Raw genomic sequence first — 22,063 nt, 5'->3', positions numbered from 1 at the left:
TGTAGAACTAAATAGCAGGATCTTCTCTACCCAGATAATAAAGAAATATTTCTATATGGCCCTTCTATAGGCTAGTAACAGACTTCTCAATTGCATACTCATGTATTGTCACACTCATCACAAAATTTTATACTTTCTGATATGGACAAAAAACTGGGGGAGCTACGAGGGGATATCAAAAAGTAATCAAGTAAATTTTTTACAGCCAAACTGAAATGTATTCACAAAAACTGAAATATACATTTAGAAGTACATGTATTTCGCCACCATTCCACGAGATGGCAGGTGCCACCTTGCGCATGCAGAGAGGCAGTTGTTTCAAAATGGCAGCTACGCTTGAGACGTTCGACACAGTTGAGTTGCAGTGTGTGTTCGGTTTCTGTGGTCAAAGGGGCAGAGACCACCTGAAATGTATCGTGAGTTGTGTGCAGTGTATGGTGACACGTGCATGACACAAATGTCTGTAACTGGTGTGCAAAGTTCAACGCAGGGCATGTAAATGTCTTTGATGAACCCAGTTCTGGACTGTCTCGCACATCCCACACACAGAGCAATGTTGACGCTGTGGAGGCATTGATTCAGGAGGACCGGCGGTCAACAATCCAAACAACAGCGGATGCAGTGGGCATTTCATATGGCAGTGCATACCCCATCATCCATGAAGAACTTTGGTATCGCAAAGTGTCAGCGAGATGGGTCCCCGGACAGCTCACACCACATGGAGGACCGTATGGGATACAGTCTTGAGCATTTGCTCTGGTACCATAGGGCTGGAAAGGCATTCCTTGACTGCATTGTTACCAGGATGAATCGTGGGTTTTTCATTACACCCCTGAACAAAAGCGACAGAGTATGGTATGGAAACACACAAACTCAACCCCACCCAAAAAATTCAGGACAATCACGTCTGTAGGAAAGGTTTTGCTTACTGTTTTCTGGGACCGTCATGGTGTCATTCTAGCTGAATTTGGGGTAAAAGGAGCAACTGTAAATGCTGCTGCATATTGTGCCACACTGGATCGTGTATGAACTGCCTGTGCCGTAAACGTCCAAAACAAAATCTCTGGAGGAGGTCATCATTCTCCATGACAATGCTCGTCCCCATGTGGCTGCATCAGTGACGAAAAAAATTAATTCCTGGCATTGGGAAATTCTGAAGCACCAACATAAAGTCCAGACCTGGCTCCATCAGACTTTCACCTGTTTGGCCCACTGAAGGAACACCTTGCCGGAAAACACTTCAGCTGCGACACGGAAGTTGTGACAGCCGTGCATTGTTGGTTACGCGTCCAGCCGAACAATTTTTACAGCATGGGCATCGAAAAATTGTTGTCACGGTGGAACAAATGTATAAATGTGAATGGCTGTTATGTGGAAACGTAGAGTAATGTTCTACCTTCAAAATGTATATTTCAGTTTTTGTGAATACATTCCCTTCAGGCTGTAAAAAATTTACTCAATTACTTCTTGATATCCTCTCATAGAAGCAACATTATTCTGACGATAAAGTAGACACCTAACGGCTAAATTTTAACTCCCGTTCCTGGGAGTAGTGGAAACAACTGTGTCACACACATCACAGTGACATATAATGTGATGTGTGTGACTTCAGAAATTATCAGGCACATCAGTACAGTGCAACACAGTTCTTATAACTCCATTAACTATTAGCACACATTATGATGTAGGAATCCTACTGCTAGGATTTACTACAATACAATTGACTGCTAACACTGGTAGTGTATGTAGTTAATTTAATTTTTTAGCTTACATGCAGTTTCTTTCATCCATATGTAGTTGAGTTACAGATTTATTGTACGGTGAAAAGGGAGGAAGCTGGAAAGTGTACTATCCATCATGATTGAATATCTTCACCGTAAATTGGCTTTTGTTCCATGTTCATGTTGATTTCAAGTGATTTTCCTATGTGAAAGTCCAAATGTAGACAATGCAATCCCAATCTGGAGTGATCCTCAGAATTTAAAAATAAGTTTAAGAGGTCATTTATCTCGAAATAATCTGATACATCCCATGGAAAAGGAGTAGTAGACGGGATTGCTGGAAGAGCAAAATCTCTGCTGAGACAGGCAGTCATGAGCAAAAATACTGATGCTATCGTTCAGGCTTCTGTAGACTTTGCATGTGCAGCTAAAAAACATCATGAAAAAAAAAGGTGTCATGCATGTTTCTCAATGGAGATAGACCACTTCGTGTCCATAGTACATCCATGAAAAGATAGTGTGCCAATTTGCCCGGAAATACAAAAAAAATCCATGTTGTTTCAAATTCATCAGATGAAATTGTACACCTATTTTATTCAAATAATGAGTTTCATCAGAACAAGGATACCCCACAAAATTTTTAACCCAACAATACTCAGGTGGGCGACTGGTATTTAGTGATATGAAGACAGTGTTTACCCTGGTGGAGTGATAGCTATCAACACTGATCTGCAAGATATATTGGTATCCTCCCTGATTCCATTTGGAAACTATTGGAAATGACCAGCCGCTGAGGTAAAAAAATGCACACACAATCGCTAACATTGTAAAGAAATGTATCCTCCTACTGTTGCAAGCTCACGTGGGCAGTTTAAATTCAATGGAATTTAAGTAAGCAAGCATTGCAAATGTGTGATGTTTAATTATAAGTTTAGTATTATGTCACATCAAAATTATTTTGTTAGACTTATCAGTTGGTACCTCATTTATTTATTGATTTATTTTACTTCACTTTCCTGACACATTTAGCTAATTGTGACGATGAGGATGAGTGGTGATATGATGAAATTGATGAAGGAACACCCACAAAGAACACCCAGATTTGCTGTAAACATGTGGGCAGGCATTGTCGGCGAACATTTAATAGGTCTGTACCTTTTACCACCATGATTAACTGGGCCAGGGTAATCTGTGTTTCTCAGAGACATCCTCCCCGAGTTATTGGAACATGTCTCACTCCTTGTTCCTCAACGCATGTGGAATCAGCATGATTGGGCCCCAGCCCACTTCGTAGCTGGTGCTAGTGATATTCTGATGTAGACCTTCCCACAGCGGTGGATAGTGAGAGGCGGACATGTTGCTTGGCCTGCTCATTCACCTGATCTGACCCCACTTTATTTTCTTTTTGTGTGGTCATGTCAAAAGTGTTGTCTACGAGACAATGTGGAGGAACTCTTGGCAAGAATCCTTGCAGCCTGTGATATGGTCCAAACGACTCCTGGGATATTAGAGCGGATGCGACAGAGATTATTGCGACGCTGTCATGCGTATCGAGGCAGGAGGACGTCACTTTGAACAACCACTGTAATGATTGCTGCAGTTATTACTCATTAAAACCACTACAGTGATTCTTCTGTGTTTGTTTTCCGCTTCCCCAGACATCTTTTATGGTTTCCTTCTGCATTGTGCATGGTTGCCTGCCCTTCAAAGGTTTTGGCTTGTAACTTTTGACAGGGGCATTCCGGACCAGGGTTCCCTATCTCATTTTGCTGTGTTTGTTCCCTTCCATCATCCCTGCAAGTCTGTAACACGGTCACAGAAATACCTTGTATATATATATAACAAATGGGAATACATAAGCAAGGACGTATTTAGGGGGTCCAGGGGGTCCGGACCCCCCCCCCCCAAAGATTGATCAAGTACTAAAATTAAATAATGAAAAATATATAATTTTAGCCTTTTTAGTATAATTTCCTCTGAACTTATTGGAAGACAAGGATTATATTGGAATGATACCGCTTTGAAGGACAGGAAGAACGTATTTAGGGGGTTTGGACTCCCCCCCCCCCACCAGAATGACTTATTAAGTACGAAAATTAAATATAATGAAAATATACTCGTTTAGCATTTGTTGTATAATTTCCTCTGAACTTATTACAAGACAAGGTTACATTGGGACCATACGGCTTTGAAGGACAGGAATGACGTATTTAGAGTGTCCAGGGGTGCGGACACTCCCCCCCCCCCCAAAAGACTCACCAAGTACTAAAATTAAGTAATGAAAATATTAGCTTTTGTTGCATAATCAATGGTTATTAATTTCCTCGGAACTTTTTAGAAGGCAAGGATTATATTGGGATCATACGGCTTTGAATGACATTACAAAGAAGATTTATGTACACTACTACTCAATATGCATAAAATATTAATCAGAAACTTACTTTTCTCCAACTGCATGTAACATCATTTTTGATATTCAATAAATATTCAATTATTCATCTATTTGACATTAATTTCATTGCCAGGGCACTTGTTTTTATGTAAATTATTCCAATCTTAAGCTACATAATGAATATGTGCCTTTATATCTCTATTGTTATACAGTCTTTTTACCTATTCGTATAATAATAATATAATGTAAATTTATGTATTGTAATTAGTAATAATTTTATTTAATATAATTATTTTAATTTAAACTTTATTATTATTATTATTCCTGAGACACTTGGTTCGGACACCCCCTGAAACATATTTCTAGATACGTGCCCGTACATAAGGTATAGACAGAAGCACATGTAACTTCATTCATTTCCATCGATTATACCTGGGAATATATACATATATGTGATTTGATTGTTTTGAATTTGAATTTAAAATTTTGGGTGCATCAGCACTTAGGCTATTTTGCACCCTTCACATTATATGGGGGTTTGCCCCATATCATTACAAATAACAACTCTAATGTTGCATAACTAAAAATCTTAAAATCTTCTGACTTCTGTTAAAAGCTGAGGCTGTAAACTCAGCACACACACAAGGACAAAAAACAGGACAACACAAAAAATTATACTGGCCATAGTACCAGTCGCCAGACCCTCGTTAGTCTTCAGTCCAGGGTGTACTATGTGGAAGTGAGGTTGACTTTTGGGCGCCTATGTGGAAGGTACCCCTTACACCCGCATTTGATTGTACATTCGAAATAATGAAGATAGTTCTTATAAATATATTGCAGGAAAAGCATATTTGCATAGGCAGGTGCAACGACTACAATTGGAGACAAATAAGGAACCAATCTCTGTGGCAGAGTGGACAATGTATAATGCTACAAAGTAAGGGATCCTAATTCAACTGAACTAAGTATACTAATTAGCTCTAACATAAGAAAAGCATATTCACACAAATCAAATGCATATATACATATAAGCAGTGTTTTCTTTCTGGGAAGAAAGATTCTGGTACCTTTCAAGTTCATTTCTTATTGTTACCGTGTTTATCATAAGAACCACTAAAAACATTGTGGTATGTTCATAAATCATAGTGTATCTATGCACACACACATTTCTTTCATTAATAATAATATGTTATTAGTTTTATTCTCGCCTATTAATATCCCCACAAAATACATCTATTTTTTCCAAATGTTAAATGAATGTGACAATTTCCAAGGAGAGAGGGGGTTGGCTGGTGGGTTTGACCCCCCCCCCCTCTCCTTGTGACACCTATGGGTTCCATACAACATGCATACACAGAACGGCACCTGTACATAGATAGAACAAGTGTTGACGAAAAAGTTTTGAAAAGTAGAAATGAAAAAGAAAAAGGACATTACGTAAGGTATGTGATGCTTACATTATACGTATATGGGCAAAATGAATGCAGGGTAGCAAGGACAAAAAAAAATTGTGCAGCAAAAATTGTGAATTTTCTAAAGCTTCAGGCATGCCATAAACAAATATCCATGCTGACAATCAACTCACCATCATCCAAGCGAGTTTTTGGATTTTCGAAAAATGATCCAGTGAACGAACCCCACAAGCTTGTGCTTAGGGACGTGGCTTTGCCGGAGAGTTTTGGATCTGTTGGCGTTGAGGCCGGGGTCGGGGGCACGTGGGTGCCTGGCTGTTCTTCGGGATTCTCACCTTTGCCAAATTTATTCCCGGCACCTGATTTCAATCCCCAAGCAGCAAAAAAGCTCTCTGCATCTTCTTCAGGTGAAACTGAAAAATGTAACACTATTACCCCATGGCAATGGTGAAACAGGGATTTTGTATTCAACTGGTTTGATACTATACTGTGTAACATTCAAAGTTTCTTGAAATATGTAATTCGAAAAATTTAGTATATATTTTGAATTTATATGTGTGTGTGTGAGAGAGAGAGAAAAAGAGAGAGAGAGAGAGAGGAAGGGAGGGAGATAGAAGTATGACAGAGAGGAGGGTGTTGCCGGAAGTACACAGACAAGTTTCACAGCATGTAAAGAACAAGACAACCAGCTTTTCTCATTGGTAAGGGCATGCATATTTTCTCTGACGAAAACACAAAATGTGAAATAACACATTGTAATGTTATTTTTTCATATTTCTGAAAGGTGTGAGGTGCATTTTGCTACCATGTTTTGTCATGAAATGATGCGAAATGAACTGAAAAATGCGAAATAAACTCTTAAACACAAAATTTATTTTATTTACAGACACGACACCTTCTGAGATCTGAATTATTCTGTGAGTTATGCAAATCACAGAAAATTGATTAATTCTGCAGTATATATTCGAGAAGCAAAAATGGACTCCTTTACACTGGAATAAACTTAATACTCTGATAAGTATATGAATGTGCTATTAGAAGTGAAATGTTAATTTTGTGTACTAAGTGTAGTTTTTTAATCAAATTTAGGTTTTTATTCACCAATTTAACATGAAATGACATTTTATATACTGCTTTTGATTCCGAAATATGCCCAGTTTTTGTACCGAAATCTTAGTCTCTTATTCACCATAAATATGTGCCTCTACCCACTGGCGAATCGACACAAAACAATAACAATTTTATCCCTACAGCTTCACAGTTGCTACTGCACTATATTTTTTATGTATGCTATAATAAAAGTAACCGTACATATGAAACCAGAGATGGCTACAGGGTGAAGTCAAAGGGCATAACTCCTCCTCAAACCACATATATATATCACCAATCAAGCATATACATTAGTTGGAGCATTTTCTAAACTTTTTTTCTTATTGATATCATTTTAAGTTTTGGGGTTACATGTCAAGTACTAGTTGGCATTGAAATCCAGCTTTGGAACCTGTTATCTGTCTTTTTTTTTTTTTTAAGTATTAATAACCTCCAAGCATTTATGGTACTTTAGTATTATACTGACTACCTGGTTAGGTTAGGTTAGGACAAAGATCCTGAATGGGTAATACTCCTAACCTAACCTAACCAGGTAGTCCATATAATACTAAAGTACCATGTTTATTTCTTACATAAAGATATACATATATGCTCCCAGCTGCTCAACCAATGCTGAACATAACTTAGAGCAGAATCCGAAAACAGGAAGTACACAAGTCTTTCGTTGAAGCACAATTAACGCAAAATCATGCTCAACAATTTCTGGAAGACAAAGGAGAGTGACATATGCTGAGGAGGCTGTAACATTATGCAAATTGCACCTTCAAATATTTCCGCCACTTTGTCACCATCAGTGTCACAATCAAGGAAGAAATGCAATTTGTTTATGACTAGGGCAAGGAAGTCGATGACCTAAAATATCTAAAAAAAAAAAATAACCTATAGAACTATAGAATAACCTTAAAATTATTTAAAACTTCCGAGCCTTATTTATGGCAATGTAACATTTAAAATTCTGATATGGCATAACTTACACCACATGCCATCATTTCACTACGTAACTCAAGTCCAGTTTTAGCATGAACTTACTTTGAAATTCTATTTATATAGTAAAAAAAAAACACAATTACACTAGTTCGTTATTGTTGAGGAGTCTGGCTGCAAATTACATGCACTAGTGGATTCCTTGGCTCTTTGCCAGCTTCTTTCTGCGGGACAGAGTTTGAATTTGCTTTTCACATGAAACCGTTTCAGTTGTTCTAGTGATATTTATACTATTTGATCTGCTCATGGACCTGCAGATGGAGCTACTGAGTGAGGATGGCTCAAATGGAGGTCTTCAAATGTGACCCCAAGTTGTTGAAATGTGCCACCGAGTCAAGTATAACATTACTTAGTAGCCAGCCCCATGTGAACAAAGTGTATTATAAGTAGGGAGCAGATTTTTTGGTAAAAACTTTTTCTTTATTGTTATTGTTGCTTTGCAATCTCGCCATACTCAGTCGAAGTGCCGACCATACACCTGCAATGCAAGCTGTGAAGTCTTATTTCACATAAAAATGCATAATTTCACCTTCTGCACATAAAACATATTTCTGGGGAAAGAACAATCCAGACAAAATAAAGTTTTCAAATTATTTGTGTACATACATATTTTGGAGTTAATGCAAAATGCACGGTAAATTAGTAAATTACTATTATATTCGGGACTCTAATAAAAATAGGCAGTGGGGTCCCAAATAGGCAAAATAGGCAAAATGAAAAGGCTTCCAAAACATTCGAAACAACATAAGAAACGTATATCCGGAAAAATTTTATCAATATATGCAGTAGATAAAAAGAGGCATTTTGCCAAACTTCCGGGCTCTAGTGATGAGGCATTTCATTCATACAGAGCAGTGTTCTCAAGTCACTCAGCACTGTCAGGAAACAAACATTGCGATGCAGCTTTACATGTGCGTTCAAAAGTGCTAATAGGAGACCCAGTCCCAATATGTTCAAATGAAGGACATTCTAAGTGTTTGCAATATTACTTAGATTTAAGTAGAACATTTGTTGCAGTTGACATCCTACTGAAGAAAATAAACAATACAGTTCTGAAAAACAATGCATACATTTTGCACCACCCTATGAAACAACGTAAGTAAATACTACCTCTCAAAGTGTTATGAAGAAACTGTGCAAAAAAAAATTAGATCTGAAATTAGTGTGGGTCAGTCAGTCATTTTGAATGAAAATATTTTTTACTTTTAGCACCCAGAGGCATGGATGTCCGGAAGGGGGGCAAGGGGGGAGGTCATGCCCCCCTCTGGAAAATGAATGTCCACCTAAAAATAATATATTTCACACATAATTTCATTTCAGTCACAGTAATCTATATTAATTATTATAAAATCGTTGAAGAAACATGATAATTTTAGACTGAAATAGTGTTTTTTGAATGGGCATCACTATTATTGGGGAAAATATGGCTCCTTTGACCTCCCTGGAAAAAATTACCTTACTTGTCCCTCCCTGGAAAAAATGCTGTGGATGTCCATGCCCAGAGGTGACACAGATGGCACGAAAGTTACCAATTTCAAGGTCTTTAGAAGGACCCAAACTATCATTGAAAACTACTCTTAAAATGACATGTATCACTGAACGAGACATTGTAAATTATGGCATATATTGTGTTGCACTATTTTTGCAAAGTGTGTAGGAGTATTGTAATATGCAAATTTGGTGATAAATATTCTTTAAGTTCTGAGAATACTAATTTTGGTATTTGTAAGTCACTAAAACTATTAATTTCAATGTGAGTGAGAGATGGTTGCTCTTATAAGTTGCAACTTTTATTAGCTTTGCATATTGTGTAACCACAGCCAATTATATATGCAACATCAAAGTAAAAAAAAATTGTGGTTGTATTTTTATTTATTTGATGATTCAACACAAGGACAGGTAAGTCATTGTCAAGAGCAAAGAATGGATTAAAAATGTAACAATATATAAGCAACTGCAAAACAATCAAGATTGAAACCATGTTGTCCATTATATTATTGATGAATATAAACAAACTGTTGGGAGTCTCTTTTACTGTTAATAAAATCTTCTGCACATACCCAGGAAAGGAAGGAGTGTGCAGAAATAGTACGGTAACTAAATGTAATTCACCTAAAATAACCTAAGTATAAAAGTGATTAGAAAATCCGAACTTATTCTTTTAAATCCCAATAACAAACTTACCTTTCTTTTGATACACAGGCCTCAATTCGTCTTCCTTAATGTCTAAAGCTTTGTCTATCGTCTTTTGCGCTTCCTTCAAAGCTGATTTTGCCAAATTTGCAAACCCTGTGGCATCAAACCAACTCATGATTTCTCCGAATTATCCTGTAAATAATAACAATTATTATTTAACAACCACTCAACTATTTTATTCAAATATCCATATGTTAATGCAAGAAGATGTAATTTGACGATCTAACAAACAGTATATATATTTTTTTCATTCTCGTGAAAAATAAGTGCATAGTGAACTAAATATATTTTGCAAAAAACTCAGAAAGATGACTAAAATTGACTAACAGTTGATAGGGTCAAAAAAAAGAAGAAGAATATTTTCAGAAAAAGTGTTATTAGTGTTGCTTCAGAATCTTAACAATATCAAATTTCTTTCTCGATGTTAAATTACAGAAATTCCTCATTTATAAACCTAAAGATCAAATTGTGTTCTTACATTAAGTATTTGCATCATATTTTTTTTTATTATTTTACATCTATAGCTATATCTTTCATAAATCTTTGGATTATTAATGATGATGTCAACGGTTCTGATGAAATAGATGAAGATACTAATACAATGGAATGTTCATACCTTACCCAGGATCCAAACTAGCTCATCAGCACAAAACACTTTCTTTTCACTACTTATATAAAAGTCGTAAGATATATATTGGCCCAGATCCTTTTGTTTTATTGCAATTTCATCATGATATGAATGCAATTTTAACATGGTTCAATTTCGATTTACAATATATGCTTTCATAGTTAGGTTAGGCAGCCCAGGTTATTAAAATAAAGTCCCTAAATGCATTCTACTAAGGTTCCGATTTACTTCTACATTAATTCCAACTATTCTACGAAACTTACAGTCGCTTGTCAATGGAAAATACATTAAAATTTTAGTATCTGCGAAACATCTGAAATTCCTTTATCTTCTTCTATTTCACATCGGTACTTACGAATTCTGCATTGCTAAGGATTCTTGAAGGTGACATTTAGTTTTTTCACAAAAATAATTTCAATTTTCCACATTTGAGTAATTATTGTTCGTTCGTTTTTTGGTTGAGTTACACACAATATGGCAGGCAAATCTTGACTAGCGTTGTCTATGATCAGTGGGTGTGCAGCGTTTCCAAAATTCTTCACCGAAAAATACCTACTTTCGTGTTACTGATTTTGTATTCTTCTCCGGATTCGAAAACCCCATGAACCATGCACGGATAGCCCAATGAACCATTCACTGATAGCCCCATGAACCATTCATAAATAGCCCCACGAACCATGCACGGCAAGGTTAGGTTAGGTTCGGTTTGGCAACTAACTAACTAACTCTCTAGCCTTCTTAAACCCAAAGGTTCATGGCTGCAGCAACACAGGCCTTCCATCTGTCCCTATCTTGAGCAAGATCTATATACTCTTTTCCATCCCTACCGATTTCCCTTAGGTCCATCTCAATGTTGTCCCTCCATCTTCATCTTGGCCTTCCTACCGGTCTCTTACCATCAGGTTTCCCAAAAAGAATCCTGTAAACTCCTCTTTCCTCTCCCATTCGTGCCACATGGCCTGACCACCTAAGTCTTCTTGATTTAATTATTCTAATAATATCTGGACATGAATACAAATTATGTACTTCTAAATTATGTAACCTTCTCCACTCACCTGTCTCCTCATCTCTTTTAGGTCCAAAGATTTTCCTAAGGATCTTATTTTCAAATACTCTCAATTTATGTTCCTCATTCAATGTAAGGGACCAAGTTTCACATCCATATAATACTACAGGCAAAATTACGATTTTGTATATTTTAACTTTTAGTTTCTTAGATATTAAACGAGAAGACAAAAGTTTATGAAGAGAGAAGTAACATGCATTTCCTGAATTAAGCCTACTTTTTATTTCCTCTTTAATATAATTTTCATTTGTTAATATTACTCCTAAGTATTTGAATTTGGAAACTGGTTCAAACGAGTTGTTATCAATAATTATATTTTGATTATTACCTAACACTTGGTTTCGGCCTGTAAGCATATATTTAGTTTTCTCTTCCAAACCTATCTCTTTAGCAGTTTTGAAGAATATTTTAGCATTATTTTTAATTGTATTTATATCATCCCCTAATAAGTCTACATCATCTGCAAATGCTAACAACTGAGTCACACCATTTAATTTTAGTCCTTCTTTAGTTTCTTTCACCTTCCTAACAGCATATTCTAAAGCAAAATTAAAGAGCAATGGAGATAATGCATCTCCTTGTTTTAACCCATCATGAATTGTAAATTTGTCAGACACATTAATACCCACACAAATTTTACTTTCTGTTTCACTGGTGCATACTTTTATCATAGTAACAAGCTTCTTAGGAATTCCAAACTCTACTAATAGATTATATAATTTATCTCTTTTGACCGAATCATATGCTTTTTTGAAATCAATGAATAGCTGATGGACATTTTGATTATATTCCCACTTTTTTTCAAGTGTCTGTCTGATGTAAAAAAGTTGATCTGTAGTTGATCTGTTACGTTTAAATCCACATTGATAATCACCTATAATTTCATTAGCATCTGGTGTTAGTCTTGTTAAAATAATGTTAGACAATATTTTGTATGTTGTTGAGAGTAGAGAAATTCCACGGTAATTATTGCAGTTCATTTTATCACCTTTTTTAAACACAGGAACAATTATGGATTCTTTCCACTGTTGAGGGATTTCTTCTTTATTCCATATTAAACAAATTTATGAATTTGACATATTAATGAATTTCCACCATATTTAATTAACTCAGCTGGTATTAAATCAATGCCAGGTGCCTTGTTATTATTTAGCCTTTTAATAGCATATTTAACTTCAGTCAAGTTAGGTTCTGGAACTAAAGGTTCTGCTGTGTGGACTTCAATTACTTCTGATTTATCTCCTACATGGACATTTAAAAGGTCATTAAAGTAGTTCTTCCATCTATTTAGAATATCGCTTGAGTCAGCTAGAAAATCACCGTCTTTAACCTCTATCAAGTTTACTTTAGGTTGCCACCCTTTTCTAAACTCATTTACACCTTTATATAAATCTCTGATATTTTTATTTTTGCTGTTTGTTTCAATTTCTTTAATTTTACTTTTCAGGTAATCTCTTTTTTTTTTTACTTCTAAACGTGCGGTTAACTTCTCGCTTTATTCTATTATAATTGTTTAGATTTGTATCATCAGAGTTATTTAACCACCTAAGTCTAGCCTGATTTCTTATTTCTATTAGATTATGACATTCATTATCAAACCATGGCTTACTTTTTCTCGGTTTATGGTATCCTATACTTTCTTTAGCTGCTGATTCTATTGCATTACGTATGTGCTCCCAATTCTTATTTACGTCTGTTTCATTTATATTTTCATCATCATTTAAATCCTGCAAAACATCAAATCTATTTGACAGTTTAATTTGGTAATCTTTCTTAATTCTTTCATCAGTAAACTTTCCTGTATCAAATTTTATAACTTTTAGATTTTGTTGCTTATGATTTGTCACTGAGAGTCTTTCTCTTAATTTAGCAATTACTAAATAATGGTCACTGGAACAGTCAGCACCTCTATGCGTACGAACGTCAATTATACTAGTATGCCTTCTCTTATCAATGAGAATATGATCTATTTGATTATGAGTTTTACCATCTGGAAAAGACGAGGTATATTTATGGATATCTTTATGTTTAAAAGTGGTACTTTTCACAATTAAATTCTTTGAGGTTGCAAAAGTAATCAATCTTATACCATTATCATTACTTAATTCATTAAGACTTTCTTTAGCAATCCTGTGTTTAAATGTCTCTTCTTTGCCAATCTGTGCATTACAGTCATCTAACAGAATTTTCATATCATACTGAGAAAATTTATCAAAGACCTGTTCTAACTCTGTATAAAAATCATCTTTAGTATTATCATCTTTATCTTCTGTTGGTGCATGTATGTTTATTAAAATAATTTTACACCACCTACCCTCTAAAACTGCATATGATATCCTATCATTAATAAATTCTACTGTTTTAAGAGCCGAGATAATTCTATTATTTATGAAAAAGCCTGGCAAACATAGTTAAAATTGTCATGTTCTTGGAAACACTGACCGGGGGTTACATCATCGAATGCATGCAACATTTGGTTCACGTAGTGGAACGACATAGAGGCAACAGCTTTCGTGCATTGGAGACACATTAACCTCTTGGCGCCCAAGGCCACTTTCACATGTAAGCCTCTCGGTACAGAGCCGATTTTGAGCAAAATGCAGAGTTTCAATTAAATGAGTGTAGATCGGAGACTAATTGCCCTAGAGAGATGAGTGATATACCGTTGTACGCGGAATGAACCAGAGATTCAGACTATATGAAATTTATGCAAATTCGGCGTATATATGATTGGGGGGAGGGGGGCTAACTCTCAAAATTTAGTGATGGGCACCATCGACTAATTTCCACCATCGACTAATTAGTCGTTAGTCGAAACAAAATATCGACTAATTAGTCGAAAAAATTAGTCGACTACTTTTTCGACCAATATTAGTCGAATTAGTCGTTCGACTAATATTAGTCGAATTAGTCGTTTGACTAATATTAGTCGAATTAGTCGTTCGACTAATATTAGTCGAAAAAGTAGTCGACTAATTTTTTTCGACTAATTAGTCGTTCGACTAATATTAGTCGAATTAGTCGTTTGATTAATATTAGTCGAATTAGTCGTTCGACTAATATTAGTCGTTCGACTAATATTAGTCGAATTAGTCTTTCGACTAATATTAGTCGAATCAGTCGTTAACGACAAATATTAGTCAAAGTGGAACTATATATTTTTCTTATTATTTTCAAATTCCTCCACTCTTCTGCTGAGCTGAGCCAGGCTAAATTGGACTGCTTTTAAACGAATGTTTAGGCGCACAGAGAATAGACCCGGGATCTCTTCATTACAAGGTCACGCATGAGAACATTGAGAACAGTCTCTGTGGCCCGAAACGTTGAGTTGTGTACTCACGATGTCAGTCACCATCAAGGTTCCGGCTTCAAATAAAGACGTAAAGAAGACATAGGCAGGCCCATAGATGGGAATTATCATGTGTCTTGGGTGGGGGGGGGGGGACAAATCCTAATTGGAACAAAGAAAAGATGCGAACTGTTGTTTGCGAAGTACTTACTTAAAAAAATAATTCTCTGCGTCCAAAGATCATGTGTCGCTCTAACTGGTTTCGTGATCTGATGCGTCAATGCGTTAATGCGACGATTGCGAGATGAAATATTATGCTTTCATAGTGTTAAGCCTTGTCAATCAAGATAGAATCCTCCCCCTCCCCTCAAGTTCTGGCACCCAATCCCATCTATGTTTGAGGGCCTCCCCGATGGCGCAGTGGTAGCGTCTTTGCCTTGTAATCAAGGTTCAATACCCGGTTGAGGCTCAAGTGGTTCCGATTCCACTGTAAACTGTAGGTCCAGTCCCGATTAGCCTTTCTGTGCATAAAGTGGACTTAAAACATCAATCAATCAATCAATCAAAACCATCTATGTTTGACTATCAATTAACCAATCATGATAATTAGATGTATAAAAAATGATATATTTTTAAATTAAGTATGTGATAGCAATGATACTTATAATGAAGAGCATGTCTGAACTCCACGAACTCTCCCTCAGAGTGCCCAGACATAAAACACGGAGCAAGGAAACTTTCCACACTGCAACGCCCAGACTCTCGCTCATACAACGTTCAATATTCCAAAGGCTACCGAAACAATTCAACAACATCTCAAACCAAGTAGATATATTCACTGCATATTCGTCTTTTATCACCAACTTGAAAAACATTGTACATAAGTAATGCATTGTGTAAATAATCTGTTTACCTTGGTACTGTCTTGTCTTGTTTATTATTTATATTTTGTTTATTTTCTTTTCTTTATTATAATTTTTTAATTTTTTGGTCTTGTTTAGTGTTTAATGTGTTCGTTTTAACACCAGTGTACTTTTTACTGTTGTTTCTTTCCGGTTTAAAATGGCTTCTGCTGTACTGGAAATTTCAATAAATAATTAAATGAAAAAAAAGACATTTTTTCATCGTGAATGCAGTTCGAAGAAAGTCGGGACGGGGATTTAAAACAAGGACACTCTGGGCTGAATCCGGGCGTCTGATAGATATGCATCAATTAAACCTTTAAAGGTTATAATACTAAAATTATAAAATAACCAAATATTGTAGACTGCAGAGTCCTGGAGCCTATCTCGCTTCGCGAACAACCCATTCATTTATGTAAGAATAAAATCGAATTTCTTGCAAAATCTGAAAAATCGTCAATGTTATTTTCGTAGGTTTTACAGCTTCATATTAAAACATTTCATAGTTGGAGGGGGTAAATGACCCCATTGCCCCACCCCTTGAGTATTAGGCTGGACATGGATGTTCTTTTTGATCAATTCGTCCTCATCGTCGTGGTTACCCAAAGTGACATACATCCTCTATCTTTCTTTACCAGGTGTAGAAGTATGAAACCGGAATTGGCCGATAGATGGTGCTAGCCGGCAGTGGAGGGCCCGGAAGATCGCGTAAGCAGCGCCAGCTGCTGCACGCCACTCCCGAGGACGTTATATCGGAACACAGTAACCCGAGTGCCAGACAGAGGAAGGTGTTGCACACCCGGAACATGTCGAGTTTTGTGTGTACGAATTACGATTTGCGGACAGCATTGGTGTTCTGTTATCATTTGAAGAAAACCGCCGCAGAATCGCATCGAATGCGCGCCGAAGCTTACGGCGAACATGCTCTAGGGAAAACACAGTGTTTCGAGTGGTTCAAGAAATTCAAAAGTGGCGATTTTGACTTGTGAAACGAGGAACGTGCCAAACCTCCGAAAAAGTTCGAAGACAACGAATTGCAAGCTAAAACCCGGTGAAACCGTTAACGCAGATCGCTACCAACAGCAAATGATCAATTTACACCGAGCATTACGTGACAAACAGCCGGAATATGAAGCAAGGCAACACAAGGTCATCCTGCTCCATGACAACGCCTCAACACACACAGCAAAACGGGTCCGGGAAACGATCGAGGCGTTCAAATGGGAGATACTAGGGCATGCGGCGTATTCTCCCGACTTGGTTCCTTCAGATTATCATCTATTTGCCTCACTGGGACACGCTCTTGCAGAACAGCGCTTCAATTCGTATGAAGATGTACGAACATGGCTCGCGGACTGGTTCGCTTCAAAAGAAGAACGTTTTTTTTGGCGTGGCAATCATAACCTGCCGGAATGGTGGGAGAAATGTGTAACTAGCAATGGAGCTTACTTTGAATAAAATATTGTTTTTCAGTTGCAAACACCAGCCATTTACTTCTTGCAAACAAATTCCGGTTTCATACTTCTACACCTGGTATTATTATCCTCATTTTACATCGCTTTTATGCCTCTTTAGGCTAATCGGGATGATGAGAATGAATTGTGATTACAGGAAATGGATGAGTGGAAACTTACAAGAAACACCCATGTCCACCACAGAATTCGAACCCGGAGCCGTAAAAGGCGTGAATGTGAATGAACCACCCTGCGCGCTCTGCCACTGATGTTGCTGGCAAATTTGTACCCCATAAGGGGCAGAAAGGTAAATTAACATCTAGCGACTGCAGCAAGTTTGAGATCGTTCTGGACAGCGTATATTTTAGTATTTGCCCCACGAACATAATTAATGTTTATTTTTAATTAAATTAATTTTACCTTACCTTGCATCAGAGCTGGTGGATTGTAAACTCTCTTCTTATATTCGACCGGTTTTTTAAGTTTAAGAATATTTCCATTCCAGTAAAATGCATTTATCATAAACCCTCTAATCCATCTGAAGGTCAGAAATGGATAGTTTTGCTTTTAAAATGTTGCGGTGTCTTTCTTGCACCAACAATGTGCACTGGCCTGTGAATACCAAGAAACTCTCGGAACTATGAATGTGTATCCCTTCAGAGAAAACAAAAATAGCGACATGAATGACGGTAGGCATCGCCCCCTGGAGGTAGGGGGGGATAGAGCTACAGCAGGGTCAGCTTTTCCTTTGCATACCAGCTCTATCGCGGCATCAAGGGATAAAAGATTCCAGTCACTGACCTTTCCAAGAAATACCTACCTGCTTTGCTTCCCTTCTTGACAATAAGCCCTCTGCTCAAGTAGTCGATTGTTCGTCTGGAAATGAGACATGTTCGGTCATTTCGACTAATATTAGTCGGAATGTTCCCGACTGAAATCAGTCGAAATGTTTCCGACTAATATTAGTCGAAATGTTTCCGACTAATATTAGTCGGAATGATTCCGACTAATATTAGTCGGAATGTTTCCGACTAATATTAGTCGAACGACTAATATTAGTCGAACGACTAATCCGACTAATATTAGTCGAACGACTAATTCGACTAATATTAGTCGAATGACTAATTCGACTAATATTAGTCGAACGACTAATTCGACTAATATTAGTCGAACGACTAATTCGACTAATATTAGTCGACTAATTTTTTCAGTCGACTAATTTTCATTAGTCGATAATTTTTTCGATGGTTTTAATAATCGACTAATCGACTAATATTAGTCGACTAATGCCCATCACTATCAAAATTCCAAAATTTCAGAAAAAAAAATTTGGTTCCCCCACCCTCCCTTCAATAAAAAAAGTACATGACAGTGTCGACATGCACATGGAAATGATCGCTGACATGTAAGGAACACAAAAATATTTGCATTATTATCATATGACCAATGTAACTTGAGTTGTACCCCCAAAAGGAATGGTCGGCACGCGACTGATTCAAGCTTCAAAATGCAGCGGTACCTTGAAATGACTTTAGCTCAGAGACTATTTGCCCTGGAGATATGAAAGATATACCGTTGTACGCAGAATGAATCACAGATTCAGACGATATATAATTTATGCACATTCGGCGTACATATGGAGGGGGAAAGGGGAGAAATACCCTTAAAAATACTTTTCTTAAAAAAAATGGTGTTTCCCCCTGCCCCCCCCCCCCCGAAAAATGTCAAAATGCACAAAATGCAAAATTTATGCAAATTTGGTGTATATATGGAGGGGGAAGGGAGAAAACCCCCAAAAATTATTTTTAAAAATTGTCACTTCACCCAAAAATGTCCTCGCACTTGGGCACAAAACGACACCTACGCACAACATTCACGGACGAAAAGCTAGAACGCAGTGAAAAATGAACGGCGATTCTTGCAGCTGCTTGAAATTCTATTTTTAGACAATGCAGGGTAACCCCTGTCCCAACTTGTGGACACTTGTGCTAAAAAAACAAAGGTTTCCTTCAGCGCACTTCGAAATTCCATTCTCACAACGCAGATTCAACAACCGGTCTTCCCCCTCCCCCACCCTGCACCCCCTGCTTGCACCCTCACGGAAAACTTTCATTTTGACATCGGATACTGATAAACAAGTTTCCTTCGAATGCAGTTAACAGACGGGAGTGAAAAGCATTGCTTTAGAACAACAAAGCCCATCTTCCTTTGTCGGCAAAAATTTGACCTTCAAAAGAGAAGCAAAAGAGAAGTCCCTTTTCCCGCCTTTTCACCTCCATTTTCATGAAGAAAAAAAAAAGGTGCAAGAAACATTTCTGTTAAATACATGTGTTAGGAACAATATAAAAAAAAATCGAAATTCTAACCAAAAATAGAAAAGTTATAACGTAAAACTACGACCTTGACACAGCATCTCGATTGAGACGCTTGGTACCTTGAGGGTTACATTTGGGTATCTCGATCGAGACACTTGGGTCCCAAAAGGTTAATCTTCAAAAATACATAATTTACCTGGCGAAATAAATTAAGCAATGGGAAAAAACACTTCCACAACCTTTCAAAAGTGTACGGAAAGTCAGTACACTTTTTTTCGATTTGAAGTGTGCAAGCAGTGTTTCAAACCTTAATGACCAAAAATTACGTACTATTACGATTTTTTTTTTACATGTTTCCATGATTCTTGCATGATTACCTCCACGAACCATGCACAATAAGGTCAGGTTAGGCAAACAGTTAAAAAAAATTAATAAGGGTTTACAACATAAACAACCAAAATTACGTACTATTACGATTTTTTTACATGATTTCATGATTCTTGCATGATTACCTCCATGAACCATGCATGATAAGGTTAGGTTAGGCAAACAGTTAAAAAAACATAAAAAGGGTTTACGACATAAACAGCCACTACCTGTCAAACAGATGGTTTTCAATTTCAGGAAGCAAAAAGCATGTTTGGAAACACTGACACGGTAACCCCTGGAATTCCGGGTCAGAAAGCTTAAACGATCAGAGAAAACACCTTCACTAACTTCCACAATGTCAGAGAAATTGACTAAAATAAGTAGTTTTGGTAATTATGCGCTATCACCCAAACACCTCTCACTCGTTTATTTCGTTAATTTTAGCATTGATACTTACCTATTCTGCATTGCAGAAGATTCTTTAATGTGAAGTTATGCCTTTTTCCATAAAATAGTGTCAACTTTTCATATTATGAGTCATTATTTGTCTTCCTTGTTCTGCTTGGGTAACAGACAATATGGCATGCACTCGTCATGAATCATCTCGCGTCATGCTTGTGTTTTGTCAATTTGGAGTGGGTATGCAGTGTTTCAACCTTCTTCACTGAAAAATACCTACTTTCGTGTTCATTATGTCATCACTAGAGTGCGGCTTTTGCATATTTGCATATTTTATTCCGGTCCTCTAATTAATATGCAACCGGGTTCTAAAGTTGTTTCATAGCATACCGAACTGAAGTAGGGGGGTTTTAAAGTGCATATAAATGCATATTTAAGGTGTTCGTGCATATTCACTGCGTAAGCGCATATAAATGCATATTACGTGAAAAAAACATTAAATTGATAGTTTTTTTTAAATATATTTGTTTACTTGGTTAATGTTTCGTCTGTGGAGTGATTCCGAGAGTAAAATTTTCTAGCACAGGTTTTCAAAAACCTCTGTTTATGCGCTGCAGGGCAGAAAGAAACTGTAAAAACCCAATTGGCTTTCGTAAATGCACACTTTGCATTCCTTCCTTCGATTGTGGCGCAACTGGAGACAGAAGGAATGTCTTTGTGTTCTGCTCTCACTCTTTGGGAAAATGTCAAGAAAGAAATTGTATCCGTTCCAACAACAGTGGGGACAATTATTGCAGAAAAGACAGATAAAGTGACTTCCATGAACCCAGGTTTGAAATTTTTGTGCAAAGTGAAAGCTGTGCTACAAGGTGCACAGTGAAAGCTGTGCTACAAGGTGCACAGTGAAAGCTGTGCTACAAGGTGAATCAACAGAACTATTACAAGATCTCACGCCAGAGGACATAGCTGTATTGAAATATTAGCCAGTGACAAGTTGTAGTGTGGAGCGCATCTTTTCTTCATACAATGGATATAGTAACTGATAAACGGAAAAATTTCACTCTAACCAATTTAGAGAGATATGTTGTAGTGCACTGCCATTTACATAAATTCAAAACTACTTAACGATTTTCGTTATATTGTGTTTAACAACTGGAAATAGTAAATTCAATTTAATACAAGATTTTGCAACCTTACTTGACATGGAAGCTGTTGATACTTCGTCTTTACCTTCAATGGTCACTATGTGTGTGTAGTACTTTAAAAAATAAATGTATTTCGAGGAATTTTTTTGTACCTATATTTTTCCTTTGGTAACACGTTACTATACCAGAGACGGATTTCTTCAAATTTACAGGAGAAAGTACAAATCATTTTCTGTAGCGTTGTTGATGCTCGGTAATGTAGTTTTGATCCATTTTAATGCGAATGCATGTGGTTTTCTACGAAAATCTCTTTCCGACGTGCTATTGCTGCTGCCGCCATTTGCTTTCTGCATGAGAGCACAACGTTCCATGTGTTTGATGACATAAACGCCGTAGCCAGTGTTTCAACTCACGCCATCTTTTCGCTATTAGATGACGTGTCGTTGTCCGTATATGCTAAATTGAATGAAAGGAGTGCTAATGGAACCTAACCTAACAGGCCTAACCTAACCTACTAGGCATACCTTGTCCCCGTGATGGTTTGTGGGGCTATCGTGAATTTTTGGGCTAACATCAATGGTTTTTGGGGCTACCCGTGGATGGTTTTGGGGGCTAACGTCAATGGTTTAATAATTACTCTTTATGTCAAAAATTGAACTCTTTTTCGTGAAAAAATTTCGT

General features: G+C 37.0%; 1 protein-coding gene across 4 annotated transcripts in view; it reads right to left on the bottom strand.

Moving 5' to 3' along the window:
* The window catches only part of Tmf (TATA element modulatory factor), a 77,974-nt gene that overhangs the window by 53,264 nt on the left and 2,647 nt on the right, over positions 1–22,063 (bottom strand). For 3 of the 4 annotated variants that reach the window (XM_083136739.1, XM_083136742.1, XM_083136741.1), the window contains exons 2-3: positions 9,804–9,947; positions 5,699–5,938 (exon numbers count right to left, since the gene is read on the bottom strand). In XM_083136739.1, coding sequence (XP_082992865.1) covers positions 5,699–5,938; positions 9,804–9,930 — 367 coding nt within the window. In that variant the 5' untranslated portion in view covers positions 9,931–9,947. The remainder of the gene's footprint in view (positions 1–5,698; positions 5,939–9,803; positions 9,948–22,063) is intronic. The other variant, XM_083136743.1, reaches the window with a different exon arrangement.

This window comes from Lepisma saccharinum, chromosome 15 (genome assembly GCF_977018435.1).
Source record: "Lepisma saccharinum chromosome 15, izLepSacc3.1, whole genome shotgun sequence".
In the NCBI taxonomy this organism is placed as follows: Eukaryota; Metazoa; Arthropoda; class Insecta; order Zygentoma; family Lepismatidae; genus Lepisma; species Lepisma saccharinum.
This window is presented reverse-complemented; position numbering and strand designations above follow the sequence as displayed.